The sequence below is a fragment of the Rhinichthys klamathensis genome, unplaced genomic scaffold (genome assembly GCF_029890125.1).
Source record: "Rhinichthys klamathensis goyatoka isolate OS25496 unplaced genomic scaffold, OSU_Roscu_1.1 h1tg000776l_1, whole genome shotgun sequence".
NCBI lineage: Eukaryota > Metazoa > Chordata > Actinopteri > Cypriniformes > Leuciscidae > Rhinichthys > Rhinichthys klamathensis.
Genome location: NW_026607175.1, coordinates 134,803 through 156,245, shown reverse-complemented (window position 1 = coordinate 156,245; position 21,443 = coordinate 134,803). Strand labels below are relative to the sequence as shown.

Genomic DNA, 21,443 nt, shown 5'->3' with positions numbered 1-21,443 from the left:
TTTGTTTGCCCGTCTTCTAATTCAGTGTTTCTCAACCCTGCCCCTGAAGGACCCCCAACACTGCACGTTTCACATGTGATAATGCTCTGATGAGTTGAATCAGGTGTGTTTGATTAGGGAAACAAAGAAAACGTGCAGTGTTGGGGGTACGCCAGGGGCAGGGTTGAGAAACACTGATGCATGATTATGTAATAAACATGAGCAGAGTTGCTACTAATGTGTGACAGGATGATTGACAGGCCGGTTTACTCTAACAGTACGGGAATACTTGTCTAGTCAAAAGTGTGTGTTTGTTAAAGGGTGCACACTTACAGGGCGTAGTACGAGTGTGCAAACAGGGATTGTCTGCTACGTGTCTGTTTTTTAAAAGCAAACAGTGTCCATAATAAACAGCAAAATAACAAGTACATCTAAATGCTCTTGGCACTAAACTCACACATGTGGTAAAGCAGAGGAATGAGTTAGAGATATGGGGACGTGTGGGATCGGGAGTCTCATTTATAAAAATACTATTTGGCCAGTGGAAAAGATTGAGAAAAACTGTCTCTGAAATGTATTTGATTTATTTATTCAAAAACGGCTACTAAATGATTGTTAGCACTGTAATGTGACGCACATCCGTATCTCATATTCTCCTAATGTCTTGTACTGTTAAACATGGATCACGTGGATGAATATGCATATGCTAATGATATGCAGATGAGGACATGCGTAGTAAACGAGGCGTTGTCAGCTCAGATATGGTTGTGTCGGGGAGGAGACGCATGTGCACACTCTTCCTCTGACTGGGGTTATAACGCGGAGTAGCGCAGGTTCTGGCGTACACACGGGCTCATACGTGTGTGTTTTGGCTTCGGGCGCACGTCACCTCCAGGGTGTTATAAGCGAGCCCAGCAGCACCTGCCGCTCATCACAGAGGCGCTAACAGCCCTCGGCCTGGCCCCGGGCCAGCGCACACACACGTGTGGACAGCAGAACACACACCGCCTTTCACAGCCGGCCCGATGAAGGCCTGCTCTTCCGGCTCGATCGCTGCGCTCACACATCAGCTCAACCTCTCGAGCTCATGATGAACCTGCGGCTGCTCTCTCTCCGCTTCACACACACACATATAAGACTTTTCTCACACTCTTGGCAAGACGTCTAATTTTAATAAATTGGAAATCGCCTACTCATTCTTCGTTGATTAATTATATTTCTCATTTTGTCAAACTAGAATGGCTTCTGGATGACCAAGTTTTTAATGGTGCTTTACTTATTTATTTTACTATCATTATGGATATATTATATGTACTTCTGCTATTGTTTTATTTCCCCCTTTCCTTTATTTTTGAATTAGTGTGAATGCTGTTTGAACATAATTTGCATCATATGACAGATCCATAATTGTATATCTCGTTTTGCTGCATGGTCCTTTTTATTTACAAGAGAGATGGAATTATTATACTTAATAAGGATTAAATGGGATATCTCAATGGCATCTGTAATTGAGTGATGTATTTGGTTTATGTGGAGAAAATCAAAATAAAGTGAGGGGGAAAGTATTGTAGATATCCAGTATTTCATCTTTCAACACTGTCATGTTACAGATGTAAAGTTGCCGGTCTGTAACCGAACATGGGAAGATCAGATACATCAAAATACACAATGCTTAGTGAAAACATTAAAACACTCGTTGTTGTATTGCTTCTTGTGACTTCAAGCAATGCCAATGTGTTCTTTAATGGTATGTTTATTTTATATAGTGCCTTTCTTTAAACTCAAGGTCGCTTCGTAAGTCACAAGCATATAACGAAACTTCAACGTATGCCCTTTTTTTAAAAGTCTTGATACTATAAAAGGTTTTCCTGCTTGAATGTTGATTATTCTCCTCATATTCTCCATTGTTGCGGCTCCTCTCTTCCCAGTCTGTCAGTAACGCTCTGTTTACTTCCTGTCTCTATGAAGCCCCTCCTTCTGAAAGCACACTGTGCTCTGATTGGTCGGCTGGAGCAGTGTGTTGTGATTGGTCGAGCGCTTCGAGTGTGTTTGGGAAATGCCCCGCCCCTTACCATAACCGCCAGTTTAACACACTAATAACTAACTCACCCAGGCCCCGCCCCTTTATTCTGCGTATGAATTATTTTTTATTACAAGTACAGTTTTTAACTAATATATTTCCAAAATGAAATAGTTATCTCTGCACTGAAATTAAAATAAACGCAAATACTAATAAAATCAATTTAGCTCTGAAGTGCAAAAAAGTGCTAAACAACCAGTGTAATTGTCATATAAATCATTTTAACAGACAATTTTTATATTAATACTTTTATTTAAATTAATAGCCACAAAAAAAGAAAAAGTTAACAACTTTAATGTTTAAAATATGGGACATTTGTGTTTAATTTCAATGACAAATGACACAAGTATAGAACAGTGTCTAAACTGTGAACTTCGTTCAAAAGAACCATATAATTAATTACCGATCAACCGATAACTTGTTACCACGTTGACAGAGTGCGCGCGACGCGACAAACCCTCAGCGACAGCGTTCTGGTCGCGTCGCGTTCCTCGCGTGCGGTTCAGACGGAGATGACAGAAGTCGTCAGAGAGGCTTGTATCGCAGTGACAGTGAGAGTTCAGTGTTTCTGAGAGAGATCTGCGGTACCTGTGTGTGAGAGAGTCCGGGTCCGTCCGCAGAACTGCTGTCCAACAACCGCTCCAGAGACGCGGACCACAAGCCGACGTTCGGCAAGAACAGAAAGGCCACGATGAGCAGAAACGCGATCTGCAATAATCTCTTCTGCTTCCGTCGCATCTCTATATCTCTCTTTGATGTTTACGCCGCCGTTTTCAATACATCAACACAAACTCATACAAGTGCCTGTAACTTCACTCCGCTCGCTCTGCGTTCGCCTGTCAGAACTTCCGCTTCCATGGACTGAACCACTCCGGCTTCGTCGACGGGGGGAGAAAGTTCAAGACTAGTTTCGCTGGATATCATTTTAGAAATACATTATACTCGGTTATTTCGTGCGACTTTTTGTAAAGGAGTACTTACAAAAGGTTTTATTTTAAAAACAGCTGATTAGCGCTTTAAACTCATGTACTTTATCGAGCGGGGCTTGATCGCTCCCTACTGCTGCGTCCGAGTGGAACAGTTCATCAAGTAAATGTTGACTGATGAGAGTCTTTTATGAATGAGAGCAGAGTATAGTTTACTGCTGCTGGTGATCACACCCGGCAATTTTTATTTTATATTATATTATCTTATCTTATATTAGGCTATATTATATTACGGGTTGTAAATAAAACATATGCCAAGGGATAATCATACAAAGCCAAACATAACATGACTGAAAGAAAAAAATGTGATATAGATCACTTACATGCATCTAGCCTATATAATATATATAAGTTATTTATTTTTTCATAAATTAAGGTCTAAATCAAGGTCTAAAGATATGAAAATCCCAAGGAAGTTTCCTCCAGAAGCAACACGAGATCCAAGAAACAAGCCTCCCCGTGTAGAAAGACATACACTGCGTCTGAATACATCTACTTCCATACTATACAGTCAGTGTATATTAGTGTCCCAGTGTGTAGTGTATATCAGTGTCCCAGTGTCCTGCTCCGGCCAGTAGGGGGGACTGTCAGTCCGCAGGGCTCAATAAACCCTTATGATTCAAAGAGATACTGAGGCAATAATAAAGATGTGTTCAGCTAAATTCAGAAATTCATCACACACACACACACACACACACACACAAACACACACACACAGTAATGGTCAGAATTATTGGCACCCCTTTAAATTATTATGAGTACAATTTCTGAAGATCTCTGAAGTATTCCTGTTTGAAAGGATTATTAATATGAGGGAACAAAAAGGTCAAATTCCCATAATCATCCATCACCATCACAATGACTAAAACCAAAGAATATAGTTCTGATGTGCAGCAAAAGATTGTTGAGCTTCTGTCTGGGAAAGCACGTGTCTATATTGCCCTGATGCAGGTGAGGAGGATAGATCGAGAGGCCAGAGACTCTCCGAGGATCACAGCTGGAAATAGTTCAGTCTTGGGTTCAGAAAAATAAATGGTCCTTGGTCCGTCCAACTCCACCTCGGCCTGCCAAAACCCCTGCCAAACCCATTGTGTGTATCTATCTAACACAATACACACAATGTCCTGGGGATGTGCATGTTCGTTCATAAAAAGCTTTTCTATGAATTAATGGAGAGAAGTCTATATCATGGGCCTTGTGGCCTTATTCCTGTGCTGTTGCATTCGTCCACCTTCCCCTACCGGGAATATCTTGCAGGGTCCGTTAGATTATTCATTAATTATAATGAACAATTGTGTGTCTGATTGGTCCAGCCGCTACACCTCTCTTCCCAGTCTGTCAGTAACGCTCTGTTTACTTCCTGTCTCTATGAAGCCCCTCCTCCTGAAAAGCACACTGTGCTCTGATTGGTCGGCTGGATCAGTGTGTTGTGATTGGTCGAGCGCTTCGAGTGTGTTTGGGAAATGTCCCGCCCCTTTCCATAACAGCCAGTTTAACACACTACTGACTAACTCAACCAGGCCCCGCCCCTTTATTCTGCGTATGAATTATTATAATGAGGAATATTGGGAGGTTTTCGTTCCTGGAAGAAACTCAAGACTACAATGGAGGCGTTTTAGGGAGTTTATTTGTAGTTTTATTTTTCTATTTGGATATTATCTTTCACTTACACCTCCATTTGAAGGAAGAAACGCCCTTTTGTTAACCATAATTTAATTTGTTAACTTTTTTTTATTGTATATTCCGCAAGTACATTGTCCCATGGGATTGGTACTAAATTTTTTTTAAATCTATAAAACTACATGCCAAGGCAAAAGCTACTTAAAGAGTTTAAACACACCCCTGGTACGCCTCAAGACTACATTAATCCACTGAAACATTTCGACTCGCTACACTTCAACACTTCAGACGAGCGCTGAGCACTGTTCCTAACCTATCGACTTTCACCTGTAGTTTAACATCCATTAAAACTGTGATATGGCAGATCCAACGATCTCTTCATCCTCAGGCCTAAACTCCATTGTGTTGTTGAAAGACTCCAACTCATCAGGTACGTTAAATACGTTCATGTGGAATGGTTGTAGAATAATGTCAGCAACAGTTTCTGCTGGAAAAGTGTATTAAAAGTGCTTAGAATTATAATCTGTCCACTAACAGCCACGCATTAGACTGACTGTAAAATCACGTTCCAGCCAAAACCAATGTTGTATTATCCAGTATGGCTTTGTGCAAAACCTTTTGAAACATATTAAAGTTCAAACTATGCACGAATTTACTTTTTTTTTTCAGAATCAGACTTTGTCATATCTGTTTATCGGTACTTTGTGATGCCCAATTGTGGTCCTTTACACTTGTGCATTGCACGTTTCTTTCCTCTGACCTTTAAGTCTTCACACATGACTCTCATTGGCTGATTTGTAAGCAGATTAATGTCTTTGACCAAATAGCTTCAGTTAGTCTGAGACATAAACGCTTGCTTTTCTAGCAAATATAAGTATAAGTAAAGACAACTTACTGGAATAATTGTCAGAAAAGTAATAAACAAGTCAGTAGATACAACCAATGGCATGTTATCAGAATTATCGATGTTTTTGTTGATCTAGATTATGAAATATCTACTGACAGGAAAGCAAAGGACATCACATCAACACTCTCATTGTCAGCTTATTGATCTTAATGAGGATAGGCAACAGAGAGAGAATTCACTGTTTTATTAGATACCATTAGATTTATGATTAGATTAGATTAGATTTATTTAGATATCAAACATATTTATTTTGTGTTTTGCCAAGACATTCTGTTGCAGCTGAATACCATGAACAAAAATCAGCAACAAACGATAAACTAGATATAAATAAACAAGGCCGTGGAGCGTGGGTGGCACTAGACAGTTTAGGGGGCCAGGGCTGACCAGACAGTTTAGGGGGCCAGGGCGGACCAGACAGTTCAGGGGGCCAGGGCGGGCCAGACAGTTCAGGGGGCCAGGGCGGACCAGACAGTTCAGGGGGCCAGGGCGGGCCAGACAGTTTAGGGGGCCAGGGCGGACCAGACAGTTTAGGGGGCCAGGGCGGACCAGACAGTTTAGGGGGCCAGGGCGGACCAGACAGTTCAGGGGGCCAGGGCGGACCAGACCGTTCAGGGGGCCAGGGCGGACCAGACAGTTTAGGGGGCCAGGGCGGACCAGACAGTTTAGGGGGCCAGGGCGGGCCAGACAGTTCAGGGGGCCAGGGCGGACCAGACAGTTCAGGGGGCCAGGGCGGGCCAGACAGTTTAGGGGGCCAGGGCGGACCAGACAGTTTAGGGGGCCAGGGCGGACCAGACAGTTTAGGGGGCCAGGGCGGACCAGACAGTTCAGGGGGCCAGGGCGGACCAGACCGTTCAGGGGGCCAGGGCGGACCAGACAGTTCAGGGGGCCAGGGCGGACCAGACAGTTCAGGGGGCCAGGGCGGGCCAGACAGTTTAGGGGGCCAGGGCGGACCAGACAGTTTAGGGGGCCAGGGCGGACCAGACAGTTTAGGGGGCCAGGGCGGACCAGACAGTTCAGGGGGCCAGGGCTGACCAGACATTTTAGGGGGCCATGGCGGACCAGACAGTTCACAGGGGGCCAGGGCGGACCAGACAGTTCAGGGGGCCAGGGCGGACCAGACAGTTCACAGGGGGCCAGGGCGGACCAGACAGTTCAGGGGGCCAGGGCGGACCAGACAGTTCAGGGGGCCAGGGCGGACCAGACAGTTCAGGGGGCCAGGGCGGACCAGACAGTTCAGGGGGCCAGGGCGGGGCAGACAGTTTAGGGGGCCAGGGCTGACCAGACAGTTCAGGGGGCCAGGGCTGACCAGACAGTTTAGGGGGCCAGGGCGGACCAGACAGTTCAGGGGGCCAGGGCGGACCAGACAGTTCAGGGGGCCAGGGCGGACCAGACAGTTCAGGGGGCCAGGGCTGACCAGACAGTTCAGGGGGCCAGGGCGGACCAGACAGTTTAGGGGGCCAGGGCGGACCAGACAGTTTAGGGGGCCAGGGCTGACCAGACAGTTCAGGGGGCCAGGGCGGACCAGACAGTTCAGGGGGCCAGGGCGGACCAGACAGTTCAGGGGGCCAGGGCGGGGCAGACAGTTCAGGGGGCCAGGGCGGACCAGACAGTTCAGGGGGCCAGGGCGGACCAGACAGTTCAGGGGGCCAGGGCGGGGCAGACAGTTTAGGGGGCCAGGGCTGACCAGACAGTTCAGGGGGCCAGGGCGGACCAGACAGTTTAGGGGGCCAGGGCGGACCAGACAGTTCAGGGGGCCAGGGCGGACCAGACAGTTCAGGGGGCCAGGGTGGACCAGACAGTTCAGGGGGCCAGGGCGGGGCAGACAGTTTAGGGGGCCAGGGCTGACCAGACAGTTTAGGGGGCCAGGGCGGGGCAGACAGTTCAGGGGGCCAGGGCGGGCCAGACAGTTCAGGGGGCCAGGGCGGACCAGACAGTTTAGGGGGCCAGGGCTGACCAGACAGTTTAGGGGGCCAGGGCTGACCAGACAGTTTAGGGGGCCAGGGCGGGAAAGACAGTTCAGGGGGCCAGGACGGGGCAGACAGTTCAGGGGGCCAGGGCTGACCAGACAGTTTAGGGGGCCAGGGCGGGCCAGACAGTTCAGGGGGCCAGGGCGGACCAGACAGTTTAGGGGGCCAGGGCGGACCAGACAGTTTAGGGGGCCAGGGCGGACCAGACAGTTTAGGGGGCCAGGGCTGACCAGACAGTTTAGGGGGCCAGGGCGGACCAGAGATTTCAGGGGGCCAGGGCGGACCAGACAGTTCAGGGGGCCAGGGCGGACCAGACAGTTTAGGGGGCCAGGGCTGACCAGACAGTTTAGGGGGCCAGGGCGGGCCAGAGAGTTCAGGGGGCCAGGGCGGACCAGACAGTTCAGTGGGCCAGGGCGGACCAGACAGTTCAGGGGGCTTGGGCTGACCAGGCAGTTTAGGAGGCCAGGGCAGGCCAGACAGTTCAGGGGGCCAGGGCTGACCAGACAGTTCAGGGGGCCAGGGCGGACCAGACAGTTGAGGGGGCCAGGGCGGACCAGACAGTTCAGGGGGCCAGGGCTGACCAGACAGTTTAGGGGGCCAGGGCGGACCAGACAGTTCAGGGGGCCAGGGCGGGCCAGACAGTTCAGGGGGCCAGGGCGGACCAGACAGTTTAGGGGAACAGGGCTGACCAGACAGTTTAGGGGGCCAGGGCTGACCAGACAGTTTAGGGGGCCAGGGCGGGGCAGACAGTTCAGGGGGCCAGGACGGGGCAGACAGTTCAGGGGGCCAGGGCTGACCAGACAGTTCAGGGGGCCAGGGCGGGCCAGACAGTTCAGGGGGCCAGGGCGGGCCAGACAGTTCAGGGGGCCAGGGCGGACCAGACAGTTTAGGGGGCCAGGGCTGACCAGACAGTTTAGGGGGCCAGGGCGGACCAGACAGTTCAGGGGGCCAGGGCGGACCAGACAGTTTAGGGGGCCAGGGCTGACCAGACAGTTTAGGGGGCCAGGGCGGGCCAGACAGTTCAGGGGGCCAGGGGGGACCAGACAGTTTAGGGGGCCAGGGCTGACCAGACAGTTTAGGGGGCCAGGGCGGACCAGACAGTTCAGGGGGCCAGGGCGGACCAGACAGTTCAGGGGGCCAGGGCGGACCAGACAGTTTAGGGGGCCAGGGCTGACCAGACAGTTTAGGGGGCCAGGGCTGACCAGACAGTTTAGGGGGCCAGGGCTGACCAGACAGTTTAGGGGGCCAGGGCTGACCAGACAGTTTAGGGGCCAGGGCGGGGCAGACAGTTCAGGGGGCCAGGACGGGGCAGACAGTTCAGGGGGCCAGGGCTGAACAGACAGTTCAGGGGGCCAGGGCGGGCCAGACAGTTCAGGGGGCCAGGGCGGACCAGACAGTTTAGGGGCAGACAGTTCAGGGGGCCAGGGCTGAACAGACAGTTCAGGGGGCCAGGGCGGGCCAGACAGTTCAGGGGGCCAGGGCGGACCAGACAGTTTAGGGGGCCAGGGCGGACCAGACAGTTTAGGGGGCCAGGACGGGGCAGACAGTTCAGGGGGCCAGGGCTGACCAGACAGTTTAGGGGGCCAGGGCGGGCCAGACAGTTCAGGGGGCCAGGGCGGACCAGACAGTTTAGGGGGCCAGGGCTGACCAGACAGTTTAGGGGGCCAGGGCGGACCAGACAGTTCAGGGGGCCAGGGCGGACCAGACAGTTTAGGGGGCCAGGGCTGACCAGACAGTTTAGGGGGCCAGGGCGGGCCAGAGAGTTCAGGGGGCCAGGGCGGACCAGACAGTTCAGGGGGCCAGGGCGGACCAGACAGTTCAGGGGGCCAGGGCTGACCAGACAGTTTAGGGGGCCAGGGCGGGCCAGACAGTTCAGGGGGCCAGGGCTGACCAGACAGTTCAGGGGGCCAGGGCGGACCAGACAGTTCAGGGGGCCAGGGCGGACCAGACAGTTTAGGGGGCCAGGGCGGGGCAGACAGTTCAGGGGGCCAGGTCGGGGCAGACAGTTCAGGGGGCCAGGGCTGACCAGACAGTTTAGGGGGCCAGGGCGGGCCAGACAGTTCAGGGGGCCAGGGCGGACCGGACAGTTTAGGGGGCCAGGGCTGACCAGACAGTTCAGGGGGCCAGGGCGGACCAGACAGTTCAGGGGGCCAGGGCGGACCAGAAAGTTTAGGGGGCCAGGGCGGACCAGACAGTTCAGGGGGCCAGGGCTGACCAGACAGTTCAGGGGGCCAGGGCGGACCAGACAGTTCAGGGGGCCAGGGCGGACCAGACAGTTCAGGGGGCCAGGGCGGACCAGACAGTTCAGGGGGCCAGGGCGGACCAGACAGTTTAGGGGGCCAGGGCTGACCAGATAGTTCAGGGGCCAGGGCTGACCAGACAGTTTAGGGGGCCAGGGCTGACCAGACAGTTCAGGGGGCCAGGGCGGACCAGACAGTTCAGGGGGCCAGGGCGGACCAGACAGTTCAGGGGGCCAGGACGGGCCAGACAGTTCAGGGGGCCAGGGCGGACCAGACAGTTTAGGGGGCCAGGGCGGACCAGACAGTTCAGGGGGCCAGGGCGGACCAGACAGTTTAGGGGGCCAGGGCTGACCAGATAGTTCAGGGGCCAGGGCTGACCAGACAGTTTAGGGGGCCAGGGCTGACCAGACAGTTCAGGGGGCCAGGGCGGACCAGACAGTTCAGGGGGCCAGGGCGGACCAGAAGGTTCAGGGGGCCAGGACGGGCCAGACAGTTCAGGGGGCCAGGGCGGACCAGACAGTTTAGGGGGCCAGGGCGGACCAGACAGTTCAGGGGGCCAGGGCGGACCAGACAGTTTAGGGGGCCAGGGCTGACCAGACAGTTTAGGGCGCCAGGGCGGACCAGACAGTTCAGGGGGCCAGGGCGGACCAGACAGTTCAGGGGGCCAGGGCGGACCAGACAGTTCAGGGGGCCAGGGCGGACCAGACAGTTCAGGGAGCCAGGGCGAACCAGACAGTTTAGGGTGCCATGGCGGACCAGACAGTTCAGGGGGCCCGGGCGGACCAGACAGTTTGGTGGGCCAGGGTGAACCAGATAGTTTAGGGGGCCAGGGCGGACCAGACAGTTTAGGGGGCCAGGGCGGACCAGACAGTTTAGGGGGCCTGGGCGGAGACGACCCTTCGGGTGGCCAGGACTTTTCGGGAGGCCAGGGCGGAGACGACCCTTCAAACGGCCAGGGCAGAGAGGACCTTTCGGGCGGCCAGGGTGGCCATGGCGGCGTGGCCTCCATGATCCCATTCAGGGACCTACTGTCCCCCCGCAGAACAGACACCGGCTCAGGAACAGTCTCTTGTGCGGCGGGCACGACGTGTAGGACTTGGCGGGTACTGTGGGGTTGCGGGGCTCCTCGTCCACCAAACCCACAGTAAAAGTTGAGCCGCTCAGTTGCAGGGCCAAGTCAATATAAATTTTCTGTATTATACATAACAATATAAAAAGTCCAATGAGGATTGTGTAGAGGCATGGTTGAACCGAGCGGCTCAGATAGCCCCCCTCTAAAAAAAATCCTGAGGCATACAGAGTCCATCAAAGTCAAATTTGCCAGTTCGATAAAGTCTCTCACATACTCCTCAATAGGACGTTTTCCTTGACGGAGACGCATGATCCTCGTTGCTGGATTTATTTTGGTGAGTTCTTCTGTAATGATGTGGTTGAATCATAGGAGGAAGCAGGATCCACGTGCAGCACACTTTAATTAAATAAACTCAAAACTTCTCAAATTCAGACATAGGCTCAGGAACAAGACTCGGGAACAGAACAACCAACATTACAATATCAAGAACTCACCAAGACTGAACTAGACACAGGGCTTAAATACAACGGCAAACAAGCTAAACAAGATAACAAGTGGGGGTGTGGCTAATCAGAGACACCTGGGAAGACTAATAAACAAGAAAAACTACAAAGGACTACAAAACATGGCACAAAACAGGAAATAACAAAAGTCCACATAAGACAAGGGGAACACAAGACAGGAATCACAACAGCTGTAATGGTGGTTTTGCATGCAATTCTTGATTCACCCACCAGACGGCATCATTTATCAGTGGATCTGATAGTACTGATATAACAATTAAAGATGCTTATTATAGTTTCCTTGTGGCATAATTTTAAGTGTGCCTACGTAGTGGGTGAGGTTTAGGACCATGGCCCTATCCCAAATAGCACACTTCAAATGCACTATGGGGTATTATTTGAGTTTTAGGTTTAGGGTTTCCGATTCCAATTCCGATTCCGATTCTGCTTATCGATTACAATTATTATTGATTCCCAGTTTAAAAAAAAACACAAATAGGTCAAACATTTAGATATCAAACATATTTATTTTGTGTTTTGGCAAAACATTCTGTTGCAGCTGAATACCATGAACAAAAATCAGCAGCCAGAACAACAAACGAATAAACTAGATATAAATAAACTAAACTAATATAAATTTCAAACATTATTCAAAACAATACACTCAGTAATACAGTAAGAACAAGTAAGCAAATTAGCAATAGCACAAATAAACACAACTGAACAAAGTTCAGAAATTCAAATCACTGTAAAATAACACTGCATAAATAAAATATATATGAATCCTTATTAAAAATACAAAAGTCGTTTAGTCAAAAACAGTGAGTGATTTTCTTTTTCTTCTGTTCTTAGATTAACATTTACACAAAGACAGCAGTGGGAATATTAGGCCACTGTCACTTTAAGACTGAATGCACGGATCCAATATACTGATACACGTGTTTTTTCTCAACTGTTTACGTTCACTTAAGACACAACTGACTGTGTTTACGAGGATATTTAGACAATTTTGGGGGACCGTTTCCACATATGAAAGAACAGATCCAGGTACATGTAAACACAGTTCAGGTATAGTTAATACAGAATAGTGCCCCGTTGCAACAGACATAGATGAAACTATGAAACATGAAATTCTCATTTCTCCATTTGTACCAAGGTTTCTGACTGATGTAGACAAGATGTATTGTCCTGGATTTATAAAAGTGCCTTTAAAGCAGGGGAAAATTATTTGTAAGTAAACAATTAAATTAAAAAACAATTAAATTAAAATGAATATCCAAATATCAGAAATAAATATTCCAGTAAACACCCCTGATCTAGATAGAGAGGTGAATGTTTATATGTTTTTCAACAAATGAAACGCTACATTTTATTCCAAATTAAATATCTTCAATACATTTTTGCTTCAATTATTTTCCTAAGAAATAGGCAAGAATAAACCTGGCGTCCTCCATGATATTCTTTCTGACAGCAAAGCACTTGAATGTGACAGGTTCAAAATGAATTAAAAGGCTTATACTTAAAAGCAAAACAAATGTGTACTATGCTATGACTGTTAGAAAAGGATCACAGTTAGAAACTCATGATGGAAATACCCAAAGTGTAAAAAAGCAAGGGCCAACCCTAATCAAACTCACCTGAACAAGCTAACCAAGGTCATCAGCATTACTAGAAAGCTACAGACAGGTGAGTTTGTGGAGACAGTGGATCTCGAGGGCCAGAGTTGAGAACCCCTGGTCAAGTATGGTTGCAGTATTGAAGGGCACGATCAATGAACAAAGCAAGAACAGGCTTTATTATCTATACTTAGAAAACTAAGGAAAACACAGGAAATATATTGCACAACCATGCAAATTTAAGACAAGACTGAACACTGAACATGACCATGACATTACTCGCGAGTAGGGTTGGGTATCGGTTGGGTTTTATCCGATACCAGTACCTACTCGGTATTTTTTAAACGGTTCCGGTGCCTAAACGGTTCTTGAAACAGTACTTAAGAAAACGAAACCGCACACACTTTATCAAAAAATATTACCCTTTTAGTTACAGGGCCAAACTGGACACAATATTAACTTAAATCTTTAAACAATATAAATACAAATAATAATAAAACCAATATAAAATAAAAATTCACATTTACATAATATCAAATAAAACAATATTTTATCAAACAATATAATACTGAAGATTAATAGAGATTACTAGCAGGCAGAGCTGCCAACTCTCACGCATTGACCGTGAGACTCACGCAATTGACCCTTTTCACACGCTCTCACGCCACACATCCATTTTCTCACGCAGAGAAAAATCGCGGACAAAGAGGACACTGACACCGACAGACAAGGTTACTTTTGATATGGAACAAATCCACAGCTGTCAGATTCTGTCAATATTTTTTACGAGATTCACACAATAAATAACGTTTTGGCTCTTTGAAATGTGACAGATCGCTGTAGCGCGTCAGTTCAAACGGCACGTGATACAGCAGCCTACAAATACAAATCCACTGCTGCTACGCAGCGTTGAGTGAACCTATGAAAGAGAACATCTCTGGTTACTGGTGTAACCTATGTTCTCTCAATAGGGAACGAGACGCTGCCAAGCTCCTCACGCTGCCGACCAGCTTCCTTTTTCGGCAGAGAAATCTGAGGAGCAAATGGCGCGCGCGCGCGCCAACATAATATGACGACGTAAGTGCGTCGAGGCGGCGCCCGCGCCATCAGCCAATGAATTGGCTTGATTCTATATGGATTCAGACTATCGGCACACCCAGAGGGCGTTCTGACGCGTAATTTTACACGTGAAATGCAGCCAAACCTTGCGAGCAAGAGCGCGCATGCGAGACAGAAGAGACTGTGCGTGTGCGTGTTTGTGTGTGTGCGTGTGTGCCTAATTAAGTCAGGCACCGAAATCAGGCACCGAAATTGTCGTTCTTTTTCGGTCTGGTTACTACCGTTTACGTCGGAACCGGTTCCCTATTGGCACCGAGTTTCGGTACCCAACCCTACTCGCGAGCACACTTCTAAGCGCTGAAATGCCGAATGGGACACCCTACGGACTCGTACACTTGGCGAGCAAAGGCCACGAGACCATGAGTCCACATGTGTGCCATTTGGGATCCAGCCACAGATGACCCAGAGCACAGTCAGGACGCAGACCCACGGCAGAACCGATGGTGGGAGTAGCCAGGATGGATTCAGAAGTCTGACCACCAGCGGCCAAGCCAGGAGAGTTGGAGACCCAGGTGGAGCTGAGGAGAATGAGCCAGGGTGCCGGAGGTCTGAGGCACAGCCAATGGGACCGAGTACCCAGGTGGAGCCCGACGGAGCCAAAGGGGTGGAGGGATGTGGTGCAGCAGAAGGCCTGGAAGTCCATGGCATGGTCAGAGTGATGACTGACCAAGCCTGGTGGAGCTGTAAGGACGACAGTCCCAGACGGAGCCGAGGGAAGGAGTAGCCAAGGTGGAGCCTACTTGTTGAAGGGCTGAGGAGGAGTGACAGACTCGGCAACCCGAGGAGGGGACAGGGGACCCTCCTGCCAAGGAGACCGGAAGACCAGAGACGCATCCGCGTGGCACAGAGGTGGAGCCGAGGAACTGAAGGGAAACAGCAGTGGCAGGGCCAAAGGACTGGCTTGCTTTGGTACAGCGGGTGGGAGAGGGAGGCTGGGTGGGATCATCAGAGATGCAGGAGACTTGTAGCTGGGCGGACCAGCCGTGACGGGAAACTTAAAGGAATTACAGTTCCCATTCCTCAAAATAATTCCCAGAGGCCCTCAGTGGCAGGAGTGTGGTCGGGGCTTCCCTCCATGCCTTCTTACTCCACGAGCACACACACTGGCACAGACGATGTTGCCGGCTCTTGCACCTGGTCAGAGCTATTGCTGCGCTCAGGCTCCGGGGCGATGATGTGCACTGGTGTCAGCTCAGGCGTAGGCATAGCGGCAGGCTCGGGCCTTCGTCTGCGGTGGGCTCAGGCATTTCATCCGTTAGAGGCGTGGCTGAGCTCTGGGTCCGGAGTGGGGCTGATGATGTCCAGTGATCCGCAGTTCACCAACACCCACAAATGCTGCGAAAGTCCCCCAGGGAACATCACCGGGCAGGCGTGCTTTGACTACGTTTACACTGTCAGTCCAAATCCAATTATTTGTGTATCCGATTGGAATCTGATCTAAGATTATTGATGTCCACACTGTGTTTCGCAACTGTTCAGATCCGATTTGTGAGTTCATGCAGCTTCTGGAATATCTGCATTGGTTTCTATGGCTAATGATGTTGCGTTGGTAGGAATATGCCAAAGACAACAACAACTGCAAAATGGAGGGGTTTGCAATAGAGATGTTGTCTTATTAAAATTTTACAACATGACAATGCGTAGCCGCCTGGCTGGACTACTACGTCTTCTGAGGTAGCGGTAGAACCGTAGGAGGCTGGTATGCGTGGCTTTATTCCGCACTGTTGTCTCCGCCGGTTTACAAACATATTTCCGTTAAATTGTCATTTTCTGCTTGATCGGCACTTTGGAACAACACAGCCTTGTTTCGGCTGCGACTTTCAGCATGTTTCCTGTAGCAACGTCTGACGTTTACATTTTACGTGGAGTCACATAAACCCGAAATCTGATCAGAGTGGTTAGATTGAAACGGATTTCCAGAAATGCGATTTAGAATAGGATTTCAAACCACATATGGAAACCGTTCACACTTGCTAAATCTGATTAGATTTCAATCGGATATACACAAAAATCGGATTTGGACTGACAGTCTGAACGTAGCCTTTGTATGCTCGTTCAGGGTGGTCAGGAAAAACACGCACAGGGAGTGATCAGGGAAACAGGCATGCCAGCTGTAAAGAGTCACACATGTAGTCTTTGAGGGATCTGTAGTCTAGTCTTGCTCTTGCTCCAAACAGAGCAAACAGACTGCAGGAAAGTCCATATTCAAATTCTTTCTGGGTTCAGTCTTCTGTCAAGTATGGTTGTATTAATGAAGAGCGCGAACGACGGAGAACAGAGCAAGAACAGGCTTTAAATACACTTAGAACACTTAGAAAACACAGGGAATATATCACACATTCATGTAAACTAAAGACAAGACTGAACACTGAACAAAGGGCTTGAATACACAGAACTAGATAATTAACAAAACTGTAGTGACAGCTGTGTAATTAAATCAATAACCATGGAAACTAAAGAAACTAAACAGATCAGGGAAACAGGAACTAAATGTCTCCCAGATGCTTGAAACAACCTACAAAAATAATATATATAGTAGAGGATGAATTTAATAAAAACACACCAAAATATTATAGTATTGCTTGCTAGTACTTGGAAACTCAACTTCAAATGCAACTGGAACATGATATTTGATATTAAAACATCTTAAACAGAGGGAGGATCTTTATTTTCTCATTTCACATCACCACACATGCCACTGCAATAAACCTACTGTTTAATAAGTGAATTGCAACACCCATGGATTTTGCCAAGAGGTTAAACTCACATTTGAGAGGTCGAAGTACTCACTTTTCCAATCTCTCTCTCTCTCTCTCTCTCTCTCTCTCTCTCTCTCTCTCTCTCTCTCTCTCTCTCTCTCTCTCTCTCTCTCTCTCTCTCTCTCTCTCTCTCTCTCTCTCTCTCTCTCTCTCTCTCTCTCTCTCTCTCTCTCTCTAGTCCAGGATTGGACCAATGAAAAGGACCACGAGGGCCTCTTGCCATGCTTTAAACATCCATATCTCTCTGCAGTGCAGGAATTGGTGTATTGGCAGAAGCCAAAGCAGTCAGTGCTAGTGTTTGGTGGCTCGATGCTGGTGCTCATATCTCTAGCCAGGTTCAGTGTTATCAGTGTTGTGTCCTACCTGTTCCTGGCCCTGCTCTGTGTCACCATCACTTTCAGAGTCTACAAGTCAGTCGTGCACGCTGTACAGAAGTCCGACGAAGGACACCCTTTTAAGTATGTATGCATTTGTTGGATTTTATAAATCTCCATTCAGAGCTTTTCTTCCTAGATGCTGTTTCTTGGTGCGATGCTGCTTTTGTGCTCGACTGGTTGAATGTTTCTTGAAATGACAAGACTTTGATAAAAAAGTAATATGAGATCTTTGTACATCCACAGAGTTCTGATGGAAAGAGATATCCGCATTTCACCGGACACAGCCCGCAGGTACATGGACATATTTTTGGTGAAATTAAACACTGCTCTCATACAGACAAGAAGACTTGTGCTTGTAGAAGATGTGGTGGATTCACTGAAGGTATGTCTATTTATCTACAATAATTCACAGCTAAATTCATATCAGTGTTTTCAACAGTTCTTTATTTTAAGGGGATCTATTATGCTTTTTTAATTTTAACAATAATTGAATGTGCAATATTCCTGTTTGGCATGTAAACAATCTGTTAAAGTTACTGTACAAAGCACAAAGTCCATAGCAAAGAGAGTGAATCTCTCCAGAAAAACGCCTGCTCTCCTGACTTTATTTTACTTTTTCAACATATAACACATTTGCATAACGCTGCCTGCTGGCTAATTTGGCTCGCCCTCAAACAAAAGCAGTTATAAGCCAGGGAAATCACTGTCATTATTGGACTCAGACTCAAACTGATACAGCAACACTGATGCCATATAGCGTATTTACAGTTGTGTTTACAGGAAGCTGCCGGATCTGAGACTCAACGGTTATTAAGAGGTGTTACATTTCCGACACATGCTCTAAGCAGTCGACCAATCACAGCAGACTGGGGCCGGCTGACCAATCACAACAGACTAGGGCCTGGCCAACCAATCACAGCAGACTGGGGCCGGCTGACCAATCACAGCAGACTGAGGCCTGTTGACCCATCACAACAGACTGGGGCCTGGCTAACCAATCACAGCAGACTGGGGCTGGCTGACCAATCACAGCAGACTGGGGCCGGCTGACCAATCACAGCAGACTGGGGCCGGCTGACCAATCACAGCAGACTGAGGCCTGTTGACCCATCACAACAGACTGGGGCCTGGCTAACCAATCACAGCAGACTGGGGCTGGCTGACCAATCACAGCAGACTGGGGCCGGCTGACCAATCACAACAGACTGGGGCCGGCTGACCAATCACAGCAGACTGGGGCCGGCTGACCAATCACAGCAGACTGGGGCCGGCTGACCAATCACAACAGACTGGGGCCTGGCTAACCAATCACAGCAGACTGGGGCCGGCTGACCAATCACAGCAGACTGGGGCCGGCTGACCAATCACAGCAGACTGGGGCCTGGCCGACCAATCACAGCAGACTGGGGCCGGCTGACCAATCAAAGCAGACTGGGGCCGGCTGACCAATCACAACAGACTGGGGCCTGGCTAACCAATCACAGCAGACTGGGGCCGGCTGACCAATCACAGCAGACTGGGGCCGGCTGACCAATCACAACAGACTGGGGCCGGCTGACCAATCACAACAGACTGGGGCCTGGCTAACCAATCACAGCAGACTGGGGCCGGCTGACCAATCACAACAGACTGGGGCCGCAATCACAGCAGACTGGGGCCGGCTGACCAATCAAAGCAGACTGGGGCCGGCTGACCAATCACAGCAGACTGGGGCCGCCTGACCAATCTCAGCAGTCTGGAGCCGGCTGACCAATCACAGCAGACTGGGGCTGGCTGACCAATCACAACAGACTGGGGCCTGGCCAACCAATCACAGCAGACTGGGGCCGGCTGACCAATCACAACAGACTGGGGCCTGGCCAACCAATCACAGCAGACTGGGGCCGGCTGACCAATCACAGCAGACTGGGGCCGGCTGACCAATCACAGCAGACTGGGGCCGGCTGACCAATCACAACAGACTGGGGCCTGGCTAACCAATCACAGCAGACTGGGGCCGGCTGACCAATCACAGCAGACTGGGGCCGGCTGACCAATCACAGCAGACTGGGGCCTGGCCGACCAATCACAGCAGACTGGGGCCGGCTGACCAATCAAAGCAGACTGGGGCCGGCTGACCAATCACAACAGACTGGGGCCTGGCTAACCAATCACAGCAGACTGGGGCCGGCTGACCAATCACAGCAGACTGGGGCCGGCTGACCAATCACAACAGACTGGGGCCGGCTGACCAATCACAACAGACTGGGGCCTGGCTAACCAATCACAGCAGACTGGGGCCGGCTGACCAATCACAACAGACTGGGGCCGCAATCACAGCAGACTGGGGCCGGCTGACCAATCAAAGCAGACTGGGGCCGGCTGACCAATCACAGCAGACTGGGGCCGCCTGACCAATCACAGCAGTCTGGAGCCGGCTGACCAATCACAGCAGACTGGGGCTGGCTGACCAATCACAACAGACTGGGGCCTGGCCAACCAATCACAGCAGACTGGGGCCGGCTGACCAATCACAACAGACTGGGGCCTGGCCAACCAATCACAGCAGACTGGGGCCTGTTGACCAATCACAGCAGACTGGGGCCGGCTGACCAATCAAAGCAGACTGGGGCCGGCTGACCAATCACAGCAGACTGGGGCCGCCTGACCAATCACAGCAGTCTGGAGCCGGCTGACCAATCACAGCAGACTGGGGCTGGCTGACCAATCACAACAGACTGGGGCCTGGCCAACCAATCACAGCAGACTGGGGCCGGCTGACCAATCACAACAGACTGGGGCCTGGCCAACCAATCACAGCAGACTGGGGCCTGTTGACCAATCACAGCAGACTGGGGCCGGGTGACCAATCACAGCAGACTTGGGCCGGCTGACCAATCACAGCAGACTGGGGCCGGCTGACCAATCAAAGCAGACTGGGGCCGGCCGGCTGACCAATCACAGCAGACTGGGGCCGGCTGACCAATCAAAGCAGACTGGGGCCGGCCGGCTGACCAATCACAGCAGACTGGGGCCGCAATCACAGCAGACTGGGGCCGGCTGACCAATCAAAGCAGACTGGGGCTGGCTAACTAATCACAGCAGACTGGGACCTGTTGACCAATCACAGCAGACTGGGGCCAGCTGACCAATCAAAGCAGACTGGGGCCGGCTGACCAATCAAAGCAGACTTGGACCTGTTGACCAATCACAGCAGACTGGGGCCAGCTGACCAATCACAGCAAACTGGGGCCGGCTAACCAATCACAGCAGACTGGGGCCGGCTGACCAATCACAGCAGACTGGGGCAGGCTGACCAATCACAGCAGACTGGGGCCGGCTGACCAAGCAGACTGGGGCCGCCTGACCAATCACAGCAGACTGGGGCCTGTTGACCAATCACAACAGACTGGGGCCGGCTGACCAATCACAGCAGACTGGGGCCGGCTGACCAATCACAGGAGACTGGGGCCGGCTGACCAATCACAGCAGACTGGGGCTTGCTGACCAATCACAGCAGACTGGGGCCGGCTGACCAATCACAGCAGACTGGGGCCGGCTGACCAATCACAGGAGACTGGGGCCGGCTGACCAATCACAGCAGACTGGAGCCGGCTGACCAATCACAGCAGACTGGGGCCGCCTGACCAATCACAGCAGTCTGGAGCCGGCTGACCAATCACAGCAGACTGGGGCCGCCTGACCAATCACAACAGACTGGGGCTTGCTGACCAATCACAGCAGACTGGGGCCGGCTGACCAATCACAGCAGACTGGGGCCGGCTGACCAATCACAGGAGACTGGGGCCGGCTGACCAATCACAGCAGACTGGAGCCGGCTGACCAATCACAGCAGACTGGGGCCTGTTGACCAATCACAACAGACTGGGGCCGGCTGAACAATCACAGCAGACTGGGGCCGGCTGACCAATCACAACAGACTGGGGCCTGTTGACCAATCACAGCAGACTGGGGGCTGTTGACCAATCACAGCAGACTGGGGCCGGCTGACCAATCACAGCAGACTGGGGCCGGCTGACCAATCACAACAGAGTGGGGCCTGTTGACCAATCACAACAGACTGTGCTTTTTGTAAACATATTCTAGGAGACCCCATAAAACTGTGAAGATCATGTAAATAACCATAATGTAGGGGCCCTTTAAAAGAAAAGTGTTTGCTAAGAAAATCATTCATACTTCAAGTCAATTCTTTGTTAATAGTCAGCCCTGTGCACGTAA

The 21,443-nt window shown here is 50.5% G+C and overlaps 2 protein-coding genes across 2 annotated transcripts in view; one reads left to right on the top strand and one right to left on the bottom strand.

The window, feature by feature from the left end:
• galnt10 (UDP-N-acetyl-alpha-D-galactosamine:polypeptide N-acetylgalactosaminyltransferase 10 (GalNAc-T10)) overlaps positions 1 to 2,911 on the bottom strand; it is a 40,324-nt gene extending 37,413 nt beyond the window's left edge. Inside the window, exon 1 of the mRNA XM_056243085.1 lies at positions 2,648 to 2,911. Within this exon, the coding sequence (XP_056099060.1) occupies positions 2,648 to 2,797 (150 nt within the window). The 5' untranslated portion in view covers positions 2,798 to 2,911. The remainder of the gene's footprint in view (positions 1 to 2,647) is intronic.
• A 2,111-nt stretch (positions 2,912 to 5,022) lies between these two features.
• LOC130077753 (reticulon-3-like) overlaps positions 5,023 to 21,443 on the top strand; it is a 29,136-nt gene continuing 12,715 nt past the window's right edge. Inside the window, exons 1-3 of the mRNA XM_056243088.1 lie at positions 5,023 to 5,095; positions 17,099 to 17,306; positions 17,469 to 17,607. Of these exons, the coding sequence (XP_056099063.1) occupies positions 5,023 to 5,095; positions 17,099 to 17,306; positions 17,469 to 17,607 (420 nt within the window). The remainder of the gene's footprint in view (positions 5,096 to 17,098; positions 17,307 to 17,468; positions 17,608 to 21,443) is intronic.